This window comes from Entelurus aequoreus, linkage group LG18 (assembly GCF_033978785.1).
Source record: "Entelurus aequoreus isolate RoL-2023_Sb linkage group LG18, RoL_Eaeq_v1.1, whole genome shotgun sequence".
In the NCBI taxonomy this organism is placed as follows: domain Eukaryota; kingdom Metazoa; phylum Chordata; class Actinopteri; order Syngnathiformes; family Syngnathidae; genus Entelurus; species Entelurus aequoreus.
Window position 1 is genome coordinate 32292829 of NC_084748.1, and position 22520 is coordinate 32315348.

At 39.7% G+C, this 22520-nt stretch overlaps 1 protein-coding gene across 1 annotated transcript in view; it reads right to left on the bottom strand.

Moving 5' to 3' along the window:
• Window positions 1-21317, bottom strand: part of jpt1a (Jupiter microtubule associated homolog 1a) — a 30186-nt gene extending 8869 nt beyond the window's left edge. The window contains exons 1-2 of the mRNA XM_062026991.1: window positions 21105-21317; window positions 8322-8464 (exon numbers count right to left, since the gene is read on the bottom strand). Coding sequence (XP_061882975.1) covers window positions 8322-8464; window positions 21105-21160 — 199 coding nt within the window. The 5' untranslated portion in view covers window positions 21161-21317. The remainder of the gene's footprint in view (window positions 1-8321; window positions 8465-21104) is intronic.
• Between the last annotated feature and the right edge of the window lie 1203 nt (window positions 21318-22520).

A 22520-nucleotide genomic window follows, 5' to 3' on the forward strand; every position in this document is an offset into this window, starting at 1 on the left:
GAAATTCTTATACTATTGCAGAATATTAAGATTTGCACTGGATGTTTACTTTTATATTGCACATTAAAAAGCAAATAAGCTACTTTTAATTTTGTTAAATGTTAAAAGTTTTAAATGTTTATATTGTTACAGAATATTTTGTCATGTTGTTGTTAATGTTGACTGAGTGGCCATACTTTTTTTTTTTGTAAATAAAAGCCATGCCTTTTGAAAAAACTGGCCTACATTTATTTTTTCATCTTCATTTTAAATAAAAAAAAAAATCGGTAAGAGGAAAAATAATCTATAGATTAATCGAAAAAAATCTATAGATTAACCGATTAATCGAAGAAAAAAATCTATAGATTAATCGATAGAAAAATAATCGTTAGCTGCAGCCTTAGGTTATTGTGACCAAAATTATCATTATTAGCCAGTATTGTTAAATGTGCTCAAAAAGCTGATAATACACAATGAAATATTGCATCCAAGTTTTATTTTAAAAAATAACTAAAAAAAACACTTAATGGTCAGATTAATTCAGTTTGAGTATGCAAAAATGTTTGATCTTCTTTCGTTTTAATTTGTAAAGGTTTTAGTGTTCGCGGCGCTTCACTTCCAGTTTATGTTACGGGGGTTCACTTACTGGTATTTTTCCTTCAAGAATAGATTAAATAAATGTGAAAAGAGTCTGGCTTGCAGGTTCAATGTACACAATAAAATATCTTAGTTGCTCAGACACTAATGTGTTTGTGTAAATTTAGATTGGAGTATGTCATTTATTATTGGTGACATAATTATTGTATCCTACATTTATGTTAGCATTTAAGATAGCTAGCTTGCTTCTCCAGTAAATGTGCAGTGTCAACAGTCTGAGTTAATCAAAGATGGTTTTATGATCAATGATGGTTTTATGATAATTTTAATTCAAAATGGTTATATTCACCGTGGGGAGTTTTACCGCGTTTTATGATTATACGGTTTATCTTTGTCTACTGCTATCAAACAAGGTGCAAGCGGGTTCACTCTGTGCATCGCTCCCACTGCCTGAGCATGTTTATTCAATAGCAGAATTGAATGAACAGAGTATATATCCACTTGTCAGTCATCCACAATCTTTGTCTCTGTGGGCAGAGACAGGGCCGCTACCTTACAAACACAGGATGCACGGACATAGAGCCTCACTACTAACGACTCGCTGGTGAGAAGCACAGCAAAGTAACGAAAATTCAAAGGAAAAAATATGATGGCAAAGCCAAATTTTGGCTTCAAACGAGTTGGCAAGATGAGCCTATCAAAACAGACAAACATGCCCAAGTGACAGCAACAACAACAAAAAAACACCACTACCCAACCTGTTTTTTTCAACTAGGGGGGAAAAAACTTCCCTTCAAGATGTTCAATATATCAGTTTGAGGCGTGGCTAAGATGCGCAAGCAGTAGTTTGCCTCTGCGGTAACTCCGGTGAAAACTTTAAGATTTAATTCAAATTCTGCTTTTTTTTTTTAATTAAAACTTACAATGCTTGGCCAACTATATGCATGCCTATCACTCTGGGTGAGTTATACTCTATCAAGACAACATAACAATAATTATGCCCAAGACACGAAGAGGGAAGCAATCAGAGTCACCTGTGGCCGTAAACGAGCTCGAGGCTGGCGCTGAGATGGCGTCATCAACTTTGGAGAAGTTGCTGGATAAAATACTCGAGTCTATCAACAAACGTTTTGACATGCTTGAGGAAAAGCTTGAGGCTCTTACAAGCAAGCAAGCGGCATTGACCAACAGAGTGGATGACATGCAGCAGCAAGGTTCCGAACATGAGCGCCGCATCGAAGCGCTCGAACAAAAACTGACTGAAACGCAGAAGAGCAATGAGAAATTGGCAGCTAAAACTGACGAATTGGAAGGGCGCTCAAGACGTAATAACTTAAAAATAGTCGGGATACCAGAGCAAGAAGAAAAGGGAAGACTTACGGATTTCGTTGCGGACCTGATACCAAAGTTGTTTGGAGCGAGTAACTTCTCCAAACCAGTGGTGGTGGACCGCGCGCACTGTGTCCCGCTCGCTCGCTATGGTGACGGCAAGCGCCCCAGGAGCATCATCGCAAGGATACACTTCTACCAGGACAAGGAGCTACTTCTTCGACTGAGCCGCGGCCAGGAGCTGATCTACAACGCCCTGCGCGTCTTCCTATTTCCAGACTACACTGCCGAGGTGACAGCGCAAAGACGGGCCTTTCGTGAGGTAATGAACACGCTGCAGGAGAAGCAAATCAAGTTTATGCTGCGTTTTCCAGCTCGCCTGCATGTGGAGTACAACGACCAGGTAAAGGTGTTTACCTCTCCTACAGACACTAAGACTTTCATTATAAAACACCTTAGTGGCTAATCGTCAATAACGGCTCCACCACACAAGGCTTATGATAAGCTTAAAGCAGAAATACACTTTTTTCACTGAGGTTTATTTCACCGGAGGACGCAGGGGAAAAAAAAGAAAACACTTCGCTGCTGAGCTAGTGCTTGGAGCAGTGAACGCAACTACTAGCATGCGCCCTGCGCCTGAAGATGGGGGTGGGAGTGGGGGACTTTTGGACTGGGGAATCGACCAACACGACGTCGTATGGATAACATCACAATGGAGATTTCACTCCAAAACATCGAACTACACACGATGGGGACAGAGGGAGGGGGGAACAATTGGGTGTGAGTGTTGTGTATGTGTGAATCTGAGCATGAATGTGGAGGAGCGAGGTGCACAATCATATTTCAACTTGCCAATTACTAAGGTTTTTTTTCACGTAAAGATAAAATACCCTAAAAAACTTTAATGTCAACTTATAAGAAAAAAATTACACTAGTTTCATGGAACGTCAGGGGTTTAGCTAAAAATATTAAAGCAGGGAAGGTTTTTTCACACTTATATTCATTAAAAGCAGATGTTTTATTCTTACAAGAAACACATCTCTGTAAAGACAACCAACACAAACTTAAAGCTAGCTGGATATCTCAGGTTTATCATGCACCCTTTACTTCACAAGCTAGAGGTGTAGCCATTTTATTTCATAAAAATGTGCCTTTCATACTTATATCAAAAATAATTGACCCTAACGGAAGATTTATTTTATTAAATGGTCATATTACATCCTACCCAGTAACTTTTTTGAATATCTATGGACCAAACACAGATGACTCAAACTTTTATCATAGAGTCTTTGGTCCACTTCCTGATGATAACTCCTCTCATATCTACATTGGTGGTGATTTTAACTGCCTTTTGGATCCCACTTTAGATAGATTGTCAACTAAATCTCATGTAATTGCTAACTCAACTAAAACCATTAATAATCTTATGAGATCAAGAAATATCATAGACATATGGAGAACAAAACATCCTAATAAAAGGGAGTATTCATTTTACTCCGCCGTACACAATTCTTACACAAGAATCGATTACTTTTTAGTAGAAGCCTCTGCTCTCTCCAATGTCAGTAATCCTGAGTACCACAGTAGAGTCATCTCAGATCACAGCCCTATGAGTATGCAGATCCAAATTGATCTCCATAAAACCAAACAAAAATGGAGATTTAATCCACAATTATTATTATATGAAGATTTTAAAGAGTATATGAACAAGATTATCCAAGAGTTTATTGAGGTGAATGATAACTGAGAGGTCTCAGACTCTATATTGTGGGAAGCCCTTAAAGCTACTGTGAGAGGATATATCATTTCATTTGAAAGCTCAAAACAAAGAGAAGTAAGAAAAAGGTATAAAGAACTGGAAAAAGAAATTAAAGAAATGGAAGAAATTCATATAAATTCTCTTTTGCAGTCTGACTATAATAAGATGCTGAAACTGAAAAATGAATACAATTCTCTTCTTCACGGGGAAGTATCTAAACTCTTACTGAAAAATAAACAAAAACATTTTGAAATATCTGATAAACCACAAACACTTCTATCTAGACAGCTCAAAGGAGATCAAGCTGAAGCTGCTATCCACAAAATATGCTCAAAAACAGGTGAAACATGTACAGATTTACAGGATATCAACAATGCCTTTAAAGACTTTTATTCAGAATTATATAAATCTAGTTCAGCTATATCGGTTAATGATTTAAATGATTTTTTTACTCCATTAAATCTACCTCAACTGAGTCCAAACCATCAGAATTCTTTAAACAATACTATTTCAACTGAAGAACTGCTAAAAGCACTGAAATCTTTCTCCGTGAATAAAAGCCCTGGTCCAGATGGATTTGGTGCAGAGTTTTATCAAGCGTTTAGTGAAATACTATCCCCTATAATATTAAGAATGTTAAATGACTCTTTCGTAAACAATAAACTTCCAAGCTCTTTGTATGAAGCTCATATATGTATAATACCAAAAAAGGGAAAAAATCCACTCGATCCAGCCAATTATAGACCTATCTCCCTGCTCAATCTAGACCATAAGATTCTAACTAAGGTACTCGCAACAAGGTTAAGCAACCACATAACAGAAATTATCCATCCGGATCAGGTTGGTTTTATCCCGGACAGACCTTCTTTCGGCAATGTACGGAGATTATTGAACTTGTTGTACTCGGACTGCATAGGAAACAAAAAAGCAGCCGTCCTGACTCTGGATGCTCATAAAGCTTTTGATTCAATTGAGTGGGCTTATCTGTTTCATGTTCTCAAATTATTTGGGTTGGGAGAAAATTTTATAAAATGGGTTAAAATAATTTATTTTGCACCAAAATCATATGTCATAACTAATAATGTAATATCGGATAGTTTTGAATTACATCGTGGCGTGAGACAGGGCGATTGCCTTTCGCCCTTACTTTTCAATTTGGCCCTAGAACCACTGGCTATTGGTTTAAGAATTAACTCTAATATTAAGGGATTTTCAGTGGGCACATCAGAGAGTCTCATCTCACTTTATGCAGATGATGTACTTGTTACACTTACTGAGCCAGAAATTGCATTACCACTTCTTTTAGAATATGTAGACTCTTTTGGTAAAATATCTGGTTACAAAATAAACTGGTCCAAAAGCGAGCTTATGTTCCTAGGAGATACTGTTAAGATCAGTCAAAACCCAGTTAAAGTTGCAGAAAACTATATATCCTATCTCGGCTTAAAAATATCTAAAAGTTATGAATCATTACTAAAATTGAACTTTACTGAAGCTTTTGAGAAATTGAAAGTGAGTATAGAGTATTGGAAGACCCTACCCCTCTCTATGTTGGGTAGAGTGAATGCTGTCAAAATGATTACCCTGCCAAAATGTACCTATCTTTTTCCAAATTTACCAATTCTAATTCCTGCAGATTTTTTCAAAAAACTTGAATCTTTAGTTCTAGATTTTGTGTGGGGATATAAAAAACGCAGAATATCTAAAAAGCACTTATTCAGATCTACAAGGGAAGGGGGGCTGGGTCTCCCAATGTTCAAAAATTATTATTGGGCATCAAATCTGAAAGCATTGACCTATTTGAAGATGGGGTTCCCAAAGAATGAATCACTTAATTCTGCTCCCTTGTGGCTGAAATTGGAACTGCAGTCATTAGTTAAACCTTACACATCATTGCTATCTTTACTTTTTACTAAACCAGTCTCTTCTATTAAATCAACAAGCCATAGTGTAGTAGTAAGAAATTCTATCAAAATTCTTTCTCAAATTAAAAAACAATTGAATATTTCCAATGTAACTATGTATTCACCAATGTCTCACAATCATGCATTTATTCCATCGATAACAGACAGAATTTTTTTTAACTGGTACTTGAATGGAATTAAATGCATAAAAGACATGTTTGTCAAGGACAGTCTTGCATCATTTGAGCAATTGCGAATCAAATTCAAATTGTCCCAATTCAGTTGGTTTTGCTATTTGCAGGCAAACAAATTTATTAAAGAAAACATTTCAAAGTCTCAGCTGGTAAATGAAAAACACCCTCTCTTAGAATTACTAAATTTATCACCCACAAGTAAAAAGCTTATCGCCAAATTTGCCAGCTGCTTCATTATGCCCATGACATCAGCAGACGGTGTTAAAAGAGCATGGGAACAGGAACTAAGAACAACAATACCCAAACAGCAATGGGAACGGACACTCTCTCAAATTCACAATTGCTCAATTAACAGCAGACTTAGGCTCATACAGTTTAAAGTGATTCATCGTTTTTACTACTCCAAAGTCTTATTACACAAATTTTATCCTGATACATCTCCACTTTGTGATAAATGTAAATCTGCTGAAGGATCATGGTCTCATTCGTTTTGGGAATGTCCAGTTATTCAATCATTTTGGTCCAGCATTTTCTTTTTTTACTCGGGGGTATATCAGAGAAAACTTGTCCCTGACAGGGATATAATCTTGTTTGGGTGGTCTTCAGAAACACAAAAACTTCCAAAATATATTACAGCTGTGTTGCTGCTCGGGACGGTCTTGGCCAAAAGACTCATTCTCAAAGACTGGAAAAGCCCATCTGCACCCAACTTCAGGAACTGGCTAAATGAACTTGTGAATGTAATGACTCTTGAAAGAATACGATTTATAAACTCTCCAAATATGAATAAATGGGAACAAACCTGGAAACCTTTACTGACATATATTGAATCATAATTTAGACATTTAAGAAAAAAACAAACAAAAAAACTGCCATCTTTTTTGTAGCTGTATTCCTTTTTTATTATCTTTATTATTTTCTGTATTGAGCCTACACTATTATTGTTTTTTTTGTTACTTCTGATATGGCCTTCCCACGGTTTACTTGCTTATTTATTTATTTATTTTTTGTGACTTTTTGTTTTGTATTGTTTTACATCTGATCAACTTCTGTGACTTTCCTTTTCTTTTTTAAGTGTGAACGGTGGAGAGGTCCTCGAGAGGTGATCTTGGGATCACTTCCTGAGGATCCTTGATGCCGAGGAATGTTCATCCATCTTGCTATGGTCTGGATAGCCTGCTGATCCTGAGCCAGAGCGGGATGGATGGATAAATATATACAATATCTGGGTATCTTTTCTAATAATGTTTATACTGTAAACATTGAATTGTTAAAGTTTAAGTGCACCTCTCTCCTCAAGTGTGCATGTGAGTGGGTATGAGTGGATGTGTGATTGTATGAAGGTTTTGACTGTTAAATGTGATTTTAACTGTAAAATTCAATAAAAATATTTGCAAAAAAAAAAGATGTTCAATGTTTATTGAAGTCCAATTTTTGCTAACTAAGTCAGAGTCCATTTTATTTTAATGTTTACTTATTTAAGATAATTAAAAGTTCTTAACCTTCCAATTATCCATCCATCAATCCATCCATCTTCTTCCGCTTATCCGAGGTCGGGTTGCGGGGGCAGCAGCCTAAGCAGGGAAGCCCAGACTTTCCTCTCCCCAGCCACTTCGTCCAGCTCCTCCCGGGGGATCCCGAGGCGTTCCCAGGCCAGCCGGGAGACATAATCTTCCCAACGTGTCCTGGGTTTTCCCCGTGGCCTCCTACCGGTTGGACGTGCCCTAAACACCTCCCGAGGGAGGCGTTCGGGTGGCATCCTGACCAGATGCCCGAACCACCTCATCTGGCTCCTCTCGATGTGGAGGAGCAGTGGCTTTACTTTTAGCTCCCCCCGGATGGCAGAGCTTCTCACCCTATCTCTAAGGGAGAGTCCCGCCACCCGGCGGAGGAAACTCATTTCGGCCGCCTGTACCCGTGATCTTGTCCTTTCGGTCATGACCCAAAGCTCATGACCATAGGTGAGGATGGGAACGTAGATCGACCGGTAAATTGAGAGCTTTGCCTTCCGGCTCAGCTCCTTCTTCACCACAACGGATCGATACAGATCGATACCTTCCAATTATATTGGTAAAAAATAACACCGCAAAATCAAAGTTTATTGCGTTTGAAAGAAAAACTTGAATTATTATAATTACATTAGCGCTTAACTTGGTCTGAAAATAATGTTGACAATATTATTGTTTATCAGCAATCATTTTTTTCAACAATATCTCGTCTAGCATAATGTATTATCGGTACAGGTTTAGCGGAATCTGATGTAGTGGGGATATACTGTATGTCTCCAGGCGTAAACCTATTTGGGCAGCGCAAAGTAGGGTGCAGGAGGGCGAGGTGTTTAACATCCACCAGCAATGTAATTATAGAGGAATTTAAGAGGATTGTAGTCACATGAACATTTTTTTTTTTTTTTTAAATCCCCAATTTCCCTGGAAAACAGCCCAACTTTTGAAATGCCAATGTTGACAGGTATAAGTATTGTCCCTTGGGAAGATATGTACACGTGAGAGATACTGAACATGTTTATGGGTGCAACTGAGAGGATAAGTTTGACAGCACCTGGTGGGTTGTTCCTTCTGTTAGCGTAGGGGTCTTCTGGCTCAGCGAAAACACTGGAGGCCATCTTATTTTTCCGGGCAGGAGGTTTCTCCTCATCAGTGCCGAAGGATATGTTGGAAGCACCGCCGGGAGGCCGCAGAACCCTGGAAAGGAGGATATTCTGGGTGAGCGAGATGACTGTGAATTAGAGTTATGCCGATCCTGATTGTGTGATGAGATCGGAGCCCATTTTTGCTTTTTTTTGACTGACCGGACATCGGCCGATTAACCCAACCCAATCTTTACCACAGCTGGGTCCCAGTGTTCATACACATCACCAAATGATGTAGGCTAAGGAATTTCCAGATATCTTGTTACCAAGTCCAGGAGTCCGCATTTCTTGCTAGAACACCACCTTGAATTTGAGAGCTACACATCGCAGCAAACTTGTAATCTACAGTGCGAAGCTACAACTACACCCTCGAAATGAAGCAACAAGGGGTTGAGCTTTGTAATCTTTAAGAATTAGGACACCACTTGCTACGTCACTGCATGTTCGGGCACTTAAACGACTATGTAGTAAGTTATGGACCCCGACTTAAACAAGTTGAAAAACTTATTCGGGTGTTACCATTTAGTGGTCAATTGTACGGAATATGTACTTCACTGTGCAATCTACTAATAAAAGTTTCAATCATACAATCAATCAATACGTTTAAAGCTGCCACGACACCAATATTTTGGCACCAAAATGTGCATTTTTATGTATTTCAATACTATTTGATACTTTTCAAAATAAAGGCAATCACAAAAAAACTCATTATTTTAACAACAAATTTTACGATTAAACATATGTTTGTTATTGCACTCAAGGAACCATTTTAAAAGATTGGAATTAAAATTAAAAAGCGCATATAACACATGTGCTTTTCTTCTTGTACTCAAAAACAGTTTATTTTAAATATCACATATAGCTTTCCATAACCTATACTTAGGTTTGAATAGAATAGAAAGTTGTATTGACATTGTAATAAATGCTCTATAATTTATGGTTGCCAATTTTGATCTTTAAGACAAGATACCATTTTTTAGTAAATACTGAAAACAATAAGTCTAAAAGTAACCGATTAGACGTGTAGCAAGTAAAACACACAATGTTAAAGATAAAACACAAATGAAAGTGGAAATTTGTTATAAAATTCCGTCAATTCACTTGCATTAGTTTACACCAGGGGTCTCAAACTCAATTTACCTGGGGGCCACTGGATGCAGAAACTGGGTGAGGCTGGGCCGCAAGAAAAGATTTCTTAAAAAAAATCTAACATGCACTTTTTAATGAATTCACCTCCTTTGAATGGCTTTCCCGCCCTAGCAACCATCTCACTCACCATGTAGCTAGCTTTGACTGCTGCATCGCTCTTTTCGCTTGCTTTCTTGACGAAATCTTGTTGCCTCAGTAGACTGGTTTTAAAATTTGCAACCCGGTTCACTCCCCTAGTATTTTGCATACTCCTCAGCATGTCTAGTTGTATAATGACGTTTCAAATTGTATTCCTTGTGCAACGCAACTTTCTCTGTATCAACTACAGAAAAGAGCTATAAGGATTATTCATAAAGTAGATTACTTAAAACACACTAACATATTATTTATTAATTCTGGTTTATTGAAACTACAGGAGCTAGTAAAGTTACAGACATTATGTGTCATGTTTAAGGCTAAAAGTAAAACATTACCAGCAAATTTACAAAAAATGTTTGTCATCACTTCTGAGAATGAAGAGCATAGAAGAAAAGGTCATTTCAATTCTTGACGAAATCTTGTTGCCTCAGTAGACTGGTTTTAAAATTTGCAACCCGGTTCACTCCCCTAGTATTTTGCATACTCCTCAGCATGTCTAGTTGTATAATGACGTTTCAAATTGTATTCCTTGTGCAACGCAACTTTCTCTGTATCAACTACAGAAAAGAGCTATAAGGATTATTCATAAAGTAGATTACTTAAAACACACTAACATATTATTTATTAATTCGGGTTTATTGAAACTACAGGAGCTAGTAAAGTTACAGACATTATGTGTCATGTTTAAGGCTAAAAGTAAAACATTACCAGCAAATTTACAAAAAATGTTTGTCATCACTTCTGAGAATGAAGAGCATAGAAGAAAAGGTCATTTCAAACATCAGTATTCAAGGACAACTTTAAAACAAATGTGTATATCAGTGGTGGGGGTTAAACTATGGAATTCTCTTTACAAGAGATAAAAGATTGTAAAAATATATTCCAATTGAAAAAATATATAAGGACAGAACAATGAGATCATATGGACAGCCATAACTGTTTACATTTTGCTTTATATTTATTATTTTACTTATTTTTTGCCTAGTTTTGTATTTGTTTTGTATCATCCTGTGAGGTGTATACTACTTATTTTGTTTTTTTTGTTCGTTTTGTACATCATGAAGTTTTGCACTTCTTGTGTTTTTTTGTTTGTTTTCGTTATATTTGGATGTAATTGTTTGTTTATATGATATCATTAAGTAAGACTACGTACTATGTTGAAGGGGGCAGAAAAATATAAGATTTTTCTTCATCCTGCTCCTTCTCAGGCATTGGTGTGTAAATGTATAATTTAAAAATTGAGGTATAATTGTCTATCGATCAAAGATGCACATCAATGAAGGAGATAAATAAAAATGAAATGAAATGAAATAAGACACGTCGGGGTGCCCCTGTGAAAGAAATATTGCATCAAAAATCGTCTCTGTCTGGAGCCAACGGGAGGAGGGTGGGGGGTGGAGTTTACAGTTACGGTAGCACAATTAGCCCCGAACGGGTTAACATCACCACGTCTGTATCAGCGCTGGGGTCCAGTGCACCACACTTTTGTATTGTCGCTCGCTCCTTCGGCGGAGTGCTCGTCTTCCCCGCCCGGACTGTTTACAACGGGGGCGGGAGCGAGCAGGCGGGCGAGGGAGGGAGGCAGGGAGGGAGGAAGGAAGAGCGTGTGTCATAGAAAAGCGGCAAAATGTTTCTCTGCTTGCATTACGCAAGTGACATCAATGCATACTTGCCAACCTTGAGACCTCCGAATTCGGGAGATGGGGGGGGTTGAGTTGGGCGGGGTTAGGGGTAGCGGGGGTGTTTTTGTAGCCCGGAAGAGTTAGGGCTGCAAAGGATTCTGGGTATTTGTTCTGTTGTGTTTATGTTGTGTTTAGGTGCGGATGTTCTCCCGAAATGTGTTTGTCATTCTTGTTTGGTGTGGGTTCACAGTGTGGCGCATATTTGTAACAGTGTTAAAATATAAATAAAATAAAATATGACCACCCTCAGTGTGACATGTATGGCTGTTCCTCAAGTATGTCTTGCAATAACCTGCGTGTGTCTCTAGAAGCCTCATACAACATGTGTCTGGGCTGGCACGCTGTTAGTATGGAGAAAAAGATGATGCGGTGACAGATTCTAGAGGACACTGATGACAGTGCCATCACGGCACGCCCTCGATATTGTCGAGAGCCTCATACCACAACGTGATTGGTAGATTTCTTCAGCTCCGCACACAACGCTGTCAAGCGCCATTCATTTAAAACTCGCGGGCCGCACTAACATTAAACTTTCATATTAAGGTGGGGGCCGCAAAATAACGTCTCCCGGGCCACAATTGGCCCGCGGGCCGCGTGTTTGAGACCCCTGGTTTACACACTGTGGGCGACTTGGACTGCGCCAATCATTTTGTAACAAGTCAACCAGCTATTTGAACATCTACGTATCTATATGTGCCGGAGGGAAGCTGGTAACTTTATTACCTGACACTCTTTAAACTCCTTGTGCAGATCAGAATATTTGTTATATTTACCTAAATTTAAAGCAAAGGTGGTAATGCTGTATTGACACAATCCCTCAATGTTGCGCTTCATGCACCCTTATAAACCAGCAGAATTGTGTTTTTGTAATTTTTCCCTTCGACACATTTTCTGCTTGTATGTGCCGAGTGTGTGCGTTGACACAGGAAATGTGCCACGCTTTCGTTAGTACCGCGGTACTTTATTAGCAACAGTGTACCCTACAACCCTAGTCCCACTATTACACAACAAATGCGGCAGCAATGAGATTGTTTTTTATTATTCATCATGCTTTGGTTGATTAATAAACAAAGAACTACACGGAAAAGAAGCCACCATCTACGAATTATGTCTCTTGTGAATTTTTTTTTAAAGTATGTAACAAATGTTTTCACATTCGCAAGCTTTTCGTAAGTATTTTAGACTAACGTTAGCTAACATGGCTAGCTGGCTAACGCCACAAACTAACGTGTAATTTATGCAAAAATTGTGGGATTTTCTCTGGCCCTACCTGAGCGAGTCAGCATCTGAAATCCCTCACTCTGAAGGGCTAGATTCATACCCCCAATCCCTCGTCATTGGGACACCACTACCCTCACAAAAACGCGCAAAATGTAGGGACAGGGCTAAAAAGTAGGGCGAGGGGGTGTATTGGGACTGGTCCAAAGTTTTTTTCCAAGTACCATTATCACTTCAGTACTAGAGGACGAGGAATGGCTAAGCATGCGAAACAAACATAACAAAAGAAACTTTCCGCTAAAGCTTCAATGTAAATCAAAGGTGATCAATCCAAATACCATTTGTATCAATAACTAGCATAGTATCAGTATATGATTTATATCAAAGTGATAAAATCGCTAATTTTTCTTTTTCTTCTTTTTATTACAAAATCTTTTTTTGTCATTTTTGTTAGGGTTTACAAACTTATGAAATAAGTCCTTGGATAAAGGAAGGCTTTAAGGTTAGGCCTTATACCCCTGGTGGGGCATAGGCCATCAACAACTCCCCGCCATCGTCCTCGGCGATCCTTTCTAGCTCCCTGCAGGTGTGACTGGTCTGCTTGACGTCAGTCTTCAGGTCCCTTCTTCACGTGTTTCTTGGTCTTCCTCGGTTTCTCTTCCCCTGGAAATTCCAGGTTAGGGCCTGGCGGGTGAAGTTAGATGTTGGTTTCCTAAGGGTGTGGCCGATCCAACGCCATCTTTTCCTCCTGATCTCTTCCTCCACTGGCGCATGGTTTGTTCTTTGCCAGAGATCTGTGTTGCTGATGGTTTACGGCCAGTGGGTGTTGAGGATTCTTCTTCAACAGGAATTGATGAACGTCTGTACTCTCTTGGTGGTGCTTTTTATTGATCGCTGTTTTAGATCCATACAGCAGGACAGACTTGATGTTTGAGTTTAACAGGCAAATCTTGGTGCGCGTTGTGATGAGGTGGGATCTCCAGATGTTCTTGAGGGGTGATGAAGGATTCCATTGCATTTCCGAAGCGTCCGTTCCTCCCTGTTGGTTCACCACACTGCCTAGATACGTGAAGGTCTCCAATTTTTCCAGGTTGTTGTCGCCAAGCTACACTGGCTCTGTGCAGGTAGAGTTGATCTTCAGGATCTTGGTCTTCTGGGGGTGGATGTGGAGGCCCACTTGGGAAACGAAATAGGCTAGAATTGACGTTTTGTCCTGCATCTAATGCCGGCTGTGCAGGACTAGGGCAAAGTCGTCTGAGAAGTCCAGGTCGTTAATCTGTGACCTGGGGGTCCACTGGATGCCGTTATTCTTTCCGTCCGTCGTCTGCTTCATCACCCAGTCGATGGTAGGCGGAACAGAAACGGTGATAGAGGCATCCTTGACGTACACCAATTTTTATGTCAAAGCGTCTAGTCAGCTGGCCTCTGTGGACATTACCTCATAGGATTTTTGGATGAGTCGGGTCAGTTTGGCTGGGATCCCATAGTGCCGAAGGAGTTGCCACAACGTGGCTTTAAGGGAAAAAATTAAATGTTTTAATTGGGAGCCAATAGTACTTTTTTTGATTTTGTTAAGTTAATGTGCCCTATCCACTTTATTTTGCTCAAATAATTGAATATAGCGTTCAATACCACAAATTTATAGCATGTTGTCTGATTTACAAGAACACTGTTGCCCAGGCCTACGTTGTGCGCGCGCGCTCACACACACATGCACAAAAGACAACTCCGAAAATGAACCTAACACACAACAAATGAAATAGCATAGTTTTACAGCCATATAGCAAGTGCAAACTTGGATTAATGTCACAGTAGTAGGAGCTCACATCTTAATCTTTCAATGTGATGCTTATACTACAGTATGCACTGTTCGTACACTAACATTTTATTCAAAGGAACTCAACCTCTGAAATAGAAACCTCCTTCAGACATTTGCCTGTAAATAAATGTCCCCTAAACACCGTTGTTAGTAAATACAGTAAGATGATACACACTAGTAATGTACTAATTATTATCCATGCATATGCTTATTTCCTACACTAGTAGTTCAACTTATATTTTTGCCATTGTTGTGTAGTAGTGGCTCAGATTTAATCAGTTAGCACACGTATTAGTACACAGTTCAGTCTAATAAAGATGTCATCTTATGACCTAGACACATGTTGTAATGACGCTATCATAGTTGTGTAATGTGTAGATTTAGGGTCTATATAAATACACTTTGATTGATAGCAAAAATGAAACATTCACTTGTCAATATGGTTGGCCGCTGTTGGGATGTATTATGTTGGAATATAATTAAGACAGCCCTGTGTAAATCGCCGTATTGAATGCTACTAGGGACCAGTGTTGGGTTAGTTACTGAAAACCAGTAACTAGTTACAATTACTAGTTACTTGATTTCAAAAGTAACTTAGTTACTAACTCAGTTACCTACATCAAAAAGTAATGCGTTACTGTGAAAAGTAACTATTTAGTTACTTCTTTTTTTTTAAAGCTCCCATTAATGCCCTTTTAGCCTTCATTTCAGTACTGTTATTGCACTGGAGAATAATACAATCTGTTGATCAACTTGACATGCATTTTTATTTTCATTTTAACATAATTAATGAAAAACAGTGCAACATAAAAAGGCATTTCTGCTTTTTTTTAAACCTGGACCAATGACCATTAATAAAAAACAAGTTAAAGTGCAACATAAGAAGGCACATCATCTTCCTTGAAACATAGATAGTGAAATAAAGCCTGACATCTGGAGTGATGCTGCTGTCTTCCACACTTGGAGCCATGGATTGTAGAATCCTTGTTTTCAGTGGCAGGATCATTGACACAGATGGTGAAGTTTCAGTGCTCAGTAGAGATGTAACACTTTTGAGGGGTTTAAGCACCTGGAGGACCTCCTCTGCCACTCTCACATCATCATCAGACAGGTTGATGATGTCTTTGACATTTGCCTTCAGGGTCTTGTGGGTCAATGCAGAGTATATAGCTGCCTGCTGCTGCAACATATCATAAGTGGAGTTCCACTTCGTTGGGACATCATGTATGAGCTTTGAGTAGGCAGCTTTAGCATTTCTTGCTTTGTCTTAAGCACATGAGCAGCTGTTGTGCTAGGAAACCTCCTTCCTGATCCATCCTATTGACTGAGATTCCCTTCTGTGATGCCAAATTCACTACATGTGCAAAGCACCTACCTGTGGTCCCAGTCCTGCCTCATTCACTGCAATTATTTGATTTTTGGCATTATCACTTGTGACTGGGATATCTTTATCTTCCATTCCTCCACTGCTTGTGTCAGTACCTGCGCAATGTGACTCTCGTAGAGGGGGCGTGTCTTCTCATCTGCCAGTCTGCTGTGATAAAGTGAGCGCTTATCGTCACATAGTTTCCCTGGACGTGCACCAGTCTGTCGTGAGCGCAACAGATGATGCTCGGGATAGTTCATCCACAACTTTTTTCTTCTCCTGCTCATAAAGATCTGGCACAATCTTATCGCTGAAGTGGGTGCGCGACGGGATGTCGTAACGTGGCTCAAGCACGTTCAGCATGTGTTTAAAACCCTCGTTTTGCACAACGGAGTCTGCACCTACAAACACACCGATTAAATGGCGCGGGGCGTTCAAGCTCCTCCGTTACTCCGCTCGCCATGACCACGCTGTGTGTGGACTGAACGTGCATGCGAACAACCTTTTTGTTTTGTTTTATATATCAAACCGCGGACCACGTGTGTGCCTCCCCTTCCCACACCCACACCCAGACACACACGCCTTTTTTCTTCTCTCTGGCTTGTGACAGAGGAAGATTTAGAAGAACGACACCGCAGCGCATCTGTTTCTAGCCGATACTACATAAAAAATAACGTAAAATAACGCAGTAACGCATCATGTAGTAACGGTAACTGAGTTACTGAATATAAAAAAATAACGCGTTAGATTACTAGTTACCGCCGAAACTAACGGCGTTACAAAGTAACGCGTTAGTCCCAACACTGCTAGGGACAGATAGCGCTCAGACAAATTGTATTAGAATTGTATCCAATAGGGAATAAGTACTTCTGATTTTAAGTTTATGCATCGTGTCCTCTTTCAATCAATCAATCAATGTTTATTTATATAGCCCTAAATCACAAGTGTCTCAAAGGGCGGTACAAGCCACAACGACATCCTCGGTACAGAGCCCATCTTCTGGCTCCAGATTACACAAATACGACGACACCGCTCATCCCGATCTGATTATTTGGCCTCAGATCCTAGCTGGTTTCAAGTCCTGATCCGAAATGTTGACAATGTTATTATTGATTATAGAACTGAAAAATGTACATGAAGGAAATACAAACACATTTTTATAAATTGAGATTAGGCAGGCTTTTTCATTCCCACATCTTGGCAGTGTGCAGAGCAACTGCTTTAGTCATCGTTTTTCCCTTTTTTTATCATACGTGGTATCAGTGTTCAGAAAATTAGTTTTAAAAAAAGATTTATAGTTACTTTTTACTTTGCCCAAAAAGTAATTGAATTACTAACGGAATTACTCTTTCATAAATGTAATTACTAGGTAAAGTAATTAATGCCTTACTTAAAAAACGTCAAATATCTTGTTTATACACGTTTCATATTATAGTTGAGCCTGACTATAGTGTGTGCCTTTTAAAGGCGGTGCCTGTTGTCGAGTGACGTCAGCAAACAGACAGCGCACATTAGTTTAGTTGTGTTTGTTAGTTTAGCAGTGGCTGTTTATCGGTAGTTACAGCAGCTCTGTTGAATGTTGGTTAATGCTGTTTAATAGAGATTGAATGTGCTTCTATCCATCCATCAATCCATTTTCTTCTGTGGCTGTCATATCTTCTGATCCACAAAGGGATTATTTAACATGAAGTGATTTGGTTGAACTTAAGTCTTTTATGTAAATTTGTTTTCTTATTTGTATTATTTCTATGTCCAAAAACAGTAAAATCAGCGGGTAAATTTGCTGTTAAAATGTTGGTTACTGTACTTTTATTGAAAATGTATTGAACCTTGACAAAAAGAGCAGAAAAGGTTTCCTCTTTTTATTTCAACCTAAAGTGTTGGTTGCACTTTATTCAAATAAGATGTGATTGCATTAGCCATTAATTGTTGCTAGCTTGCTTGTTTGTATCCATAATGTATTGATATCTAATTCCCTTAAAAGAAAAAACAGATACACTATATTCCCAAAAGTATTTGGCCACCTGCCTTGACTCACATATGAACTTGAAGTGCCATCCCATAGGGATCAATATGATGTCGGTCCACCTTTTGCAGCTATTACATCGTCAACTCTTCTGGGAAGGCTGTCCACAAGGTTGCAGAGTGTGTTTATAGGAATTTTGGACCTTTCTTCCAAAAGCGCATTGGTGAGGTCACACACTGATATTGGTCGAGAAGGCCTGGCTCTCAGTCTTCGTTTTAATTCATCCCAAAGGTGTTCTATTGGGTTCAGGTCAGGACTCTGTGCAGGCCAGTCAAAATAATCCACACCACTCTGTCATCCATGTCTTTATGGACCTTGCTTTGTGCACAGTCATGTTGGAAGAGGAAGAGGTCCGCTCCAAACTGTTCCCTGTTGGAAGCATGGAATTGTCCAAAATGTTTTGGTATCCTGGAGCATTCAAAGTTCCTTTCACTGGAACTAAGGGGCCAAGCCCAACTCCTGAAAAACAACCCCACACCATAATTCCTCCTCCACCAAATTTCACACTCGGCACAATGCAGTCCAAAATGTACCGTCCTCCTGGCAACCTCTAAACCCAGACTCGTCCATCAGATTGCCAGATGGAAAAGCGTGATTCATCACTCCACAGAACGCGTCTCTACTGCTCTAGAGTCCAGTGGTGACGTGCTTTACACCACTGCATCCGACGCTTTGTATTGGACTTGGTGATGTATGGCTTAGATGCAGCTGCACGACCATGGAAACCCTTTCCATGAAGCTCTCTGCGTACTGTACGTGGGCTAATTGGAAGGTCACATGAAGTTTGGAGCTATGTAGCAACTGACTGTGCAGAAAGTATTTGCCCCATGCGCTTCCGCATCCGCTGACCCCTCTCTGTCAGTTTACGTGGCCTACCACTCGGTGGCTGAGTTGCTGTCATTCCCAAACTCTTCACTTTTCTTATAATAAAGCAGACGGTTGGATTTTGGAATATTTAGGAGCGAGGAAATTTCACGACTGGATTTGTTGCACAGGCGGCATCCTATGACAGTTCCACGCTGGAAATCACTGAGCTCCTGAGAGCGGCCCATTCTTTCACAACTGTTTGTAGAAACAGTCTCCATGCCTAGGTACTTGATTTTATACACCTGTGGCCGGGCCAAGTGATTAGGACACCTGATTCTCATCATTTGGATCGGTGGCCAAATACTTTTGGCAATATAGTGTATATATTAGGGGTGTAACGGTACGTGTATTTGTATTGAACCATTTCGGTACGGGGGTTTCGGTTCGGTTCAGAGGTGTACCGAAGGAGTTTCCACACGGACATATTAAGTAGCGTAACGCACGCTGTGTAAACAATGCACACCGAAGCACAACACACGGCATGCTAGCAACGACTGGGCTACGATAGACTGACCATACGTCTTCTTTTCACCGGACATGTCCTCTTTTGCGGGGCTGTCCGTGCGGAGTTTCTTAAATGCCTCAAATGTGCGGCATTTTGAGTTAGGGTTGCGTGAGTTTTCAATGTACGTTCAGGGTTAAGAAGGGGTTAAAAACAAAACAAATTGTGCGCGCAGCAGCATTCGTGAGGGATTGATTGATCGATTGACACTTTTATTAGTAGATTGCACAGTTCAGTACATATTCCGTACAATTGACCACTAAATGGTAACACCCGAATAAGTTTTTCAACTTGTTTAAGTCGGGGTCCACGTAAATCAATTCATGGTAAGGGAGGGGCAGAGACAGAGAGAGCGTGAGAGTTATGATAAACGCGAATGCGTCGCCAGGCTCTGCTTTTTATCCATAGATTTATCAGATTTAATTTTTTATTATCTATAGCAGGGGTCGAGAGGAGCCAGATGAGGTGGTTCGGGCATCTGGTCAGGATACCACACGAACGCCTCCCTTGGGAGGTGTTTAGGACACGTCCGACCGGTAGGAGGCCACGGGGAAGACCCAGGACACGTTGGGAAGACTATGTCTCCCGGCTGGCCTGGGAACGCCTCGGGATCCCCCGGGACGAGCTGGACGAAGTGGCTGGAGACAGGGAAGTCTAGGCTTCATTGCTTAGGCTGCTGCCCCCGCGACCCGACCTCAGATAAGCGGAAGAAGATGGATGGATGGATAGATAGCAGGGGTGTCAAAAGTGTGCCCCGGAGGCCATTTGCGACCCACAGCTAATGTTTTAAAGGCCCACGGCACATTCTAAAAATACTATTAAAATAAACAAAAACATAACAAAAGTGAAATAAGAAAGCTTAAAGGTTAAATGTAATTTAGAAAAAGTTGCAATGTTGACTAATAAAACAAAGCTGGTTTTTTTTCTATCAAACTCTCATTGCTCAAAACATAATATTGAATCAAAATCAATGTTATTATGAATGATTGACCTATCCAAGGTTCTGATTACTTCACATCAAATATTCCAGTAAAAAAATATTTTTGGTGGAAGATTTTGCAAATTTGGTAAATAAATAACAATAATAATAATTTTGTTGTTTTCTTACTGTACCGAAAATGAACCGAACCGTGACCTCTAAACCGAGGTACGTACCGAACCGAAATGTTTGTGTACCGTTACACTCCTAGTATATATATATATATATATATATATATATATACATATAGTAAACTTTACCTGCTGTGTCCAGCATCCAGTAATTATTTCACAGTCACACTGTAAGATTTTTGCCTAAAAAGTTATTATTGTTAAAACGAATCGTTACACCTTTATTGTCAATGTCAAGCTAAAAAATTAACATAATTTGTGTAATCTGTAGCTCAATTTAAAATATAATCATCCCAAAGTAGTGCCAGTGGCTTGTTTTGTAATAGTGTATGTTTCAGTTTCCATATTGCACATTCACTGACCTCTTTGTTGCACCTTCAATGATGGGGAAACCCACGGGTGGCCCCACCCTATTCAGACACATTTCGCACTGCCAACCCCACACTGACGGTTATTGTATTTCCTCATGTAGATAATAATTACAGTAAACACTAAATAACATGGATGCCTTACGTGGCTGCAATAAAACGAGGTGAGCGTTTTATCAGCGGCCAGCTAACTGCAAGGTGTACAAAGGGACATGTGCTACCATTGCTAGCTAGTTTTTTTTTTTAAACGGCTAATTTTAACTAATCGATGTGTTTATCTTGGTGACAGCCAAATTCATGATATTTAATTCCCCAGTTAGAGACAGAAGGGTACAAGATAAGTATTGACGGTTAAACAGTTTAGCGGTAGAGGATGCTCGGATGGTTAGCTAACGGCATAATGGTGGCTAACATGGCGATGGAAGGCAAAGAGACGACACGTTTTACCTTGAGCTGCTTTTAGCATTGGGCTCCACTCCTTGAAATGTCGTCGTTGTCGTCATTTTCACGCTAAAAGACAGGAGGGAGTATTTGGGAGTTAATCGTTCTGAGTGTGTGGTATTTCACCGCCGCATCTCTATCAATGCAAACCGATGCATCAATCAACCTGACTCCAATCTGGTGAAGCGATGGTGTTGATACTAACAAAGCAATTGCTACTTCCCGTTTGACTTTCAAAACAAAACCAGAACTCGTCTCGTTATTGTTGACGTTTTCTTTTTTTTAATAAAATAAAATATGTATCTTTAGTCGTACCATGTTAGACATGTCGGTGCATATCAAGGCATTTTGAAACTAAAATGAAATGTAAAAGATGGATGGATGCTTAACGTCCGTTTTTTTTTTGGTACAACAATATCCCTAAACCGGGGCAGCACGGTACAGGGGCTAGTGCATGTGCCTCACAATACGAAGGTCCTGAGTAGTCCTGAGTTCAATCCCGGACTCGGGATCTTTCTGTGAGGAGTTTGCATGTTCTTCCAGTGACTGCGTGGGTTCCCTCCGGCTTCCTCCCACCTCCAAAGACATGCACCTGGGGATAGGTTGATTGGCAACACTATATTGGCTCTAGTGCAGTGGTTCTTAACCTGGGTTCGGTGAGTCTGCCTCAGGGGTTCGGCAGAGCCTCCGCCGCAGAGGTCAAGACACGCCCGACTCATCGTGTAAATAAAAACTTCTCCCTATCGGCGTATTATGGATACCCCCAAACAATGTTCCCTCTAATTTTCCATATGTGTGAGCAAACGCAAAAACTCCTTGAGCATTCGATGGAGCACATGTGGTCACACCTGCAGCACACCTGTCCCAAACCTGACTAAATAACAAGTTAAAGGTTTTATTATTGTAATCAAATGACAACAGTCATTTCAATGATATTATTTTCTAATATAAGTGTTTTGGCCCACTTACAATGACTATAACATATTGTTTTTCATGAGCTGTGTACTAGTATTATATGTCTGGGTGGGGGGGGTCCTACTTTGGAAATAATGTGTACCCCTTTCAGATATCGCATTTAGTTTCCACTAAAACATTCACATGTTGCACAATGAGATGTACACATGGGATTATGTGTACAATCCTGTATCTTTCTGTTTGTAAAATATATATCTATTAGTATTTCTTTAAAGGCCTACTGAAATGAATTTTTGTTTTATTTAAACGGGGATAGCAGATCCATTCTATGTGTCATACTTGATAATTTCGCGATATTGCCATATTTTTGCTGAAAGGATTTAGTATAGAACAACGACGATAAAGTTCACAACTTTTGGTCTCTGATAAAAAAAAAGCCTTGCTCCTACCGGAAGTAGCGTGACGTAGTCAGTTGTTCGCCTCCTCATATTTTCCTATTGTTTTCAA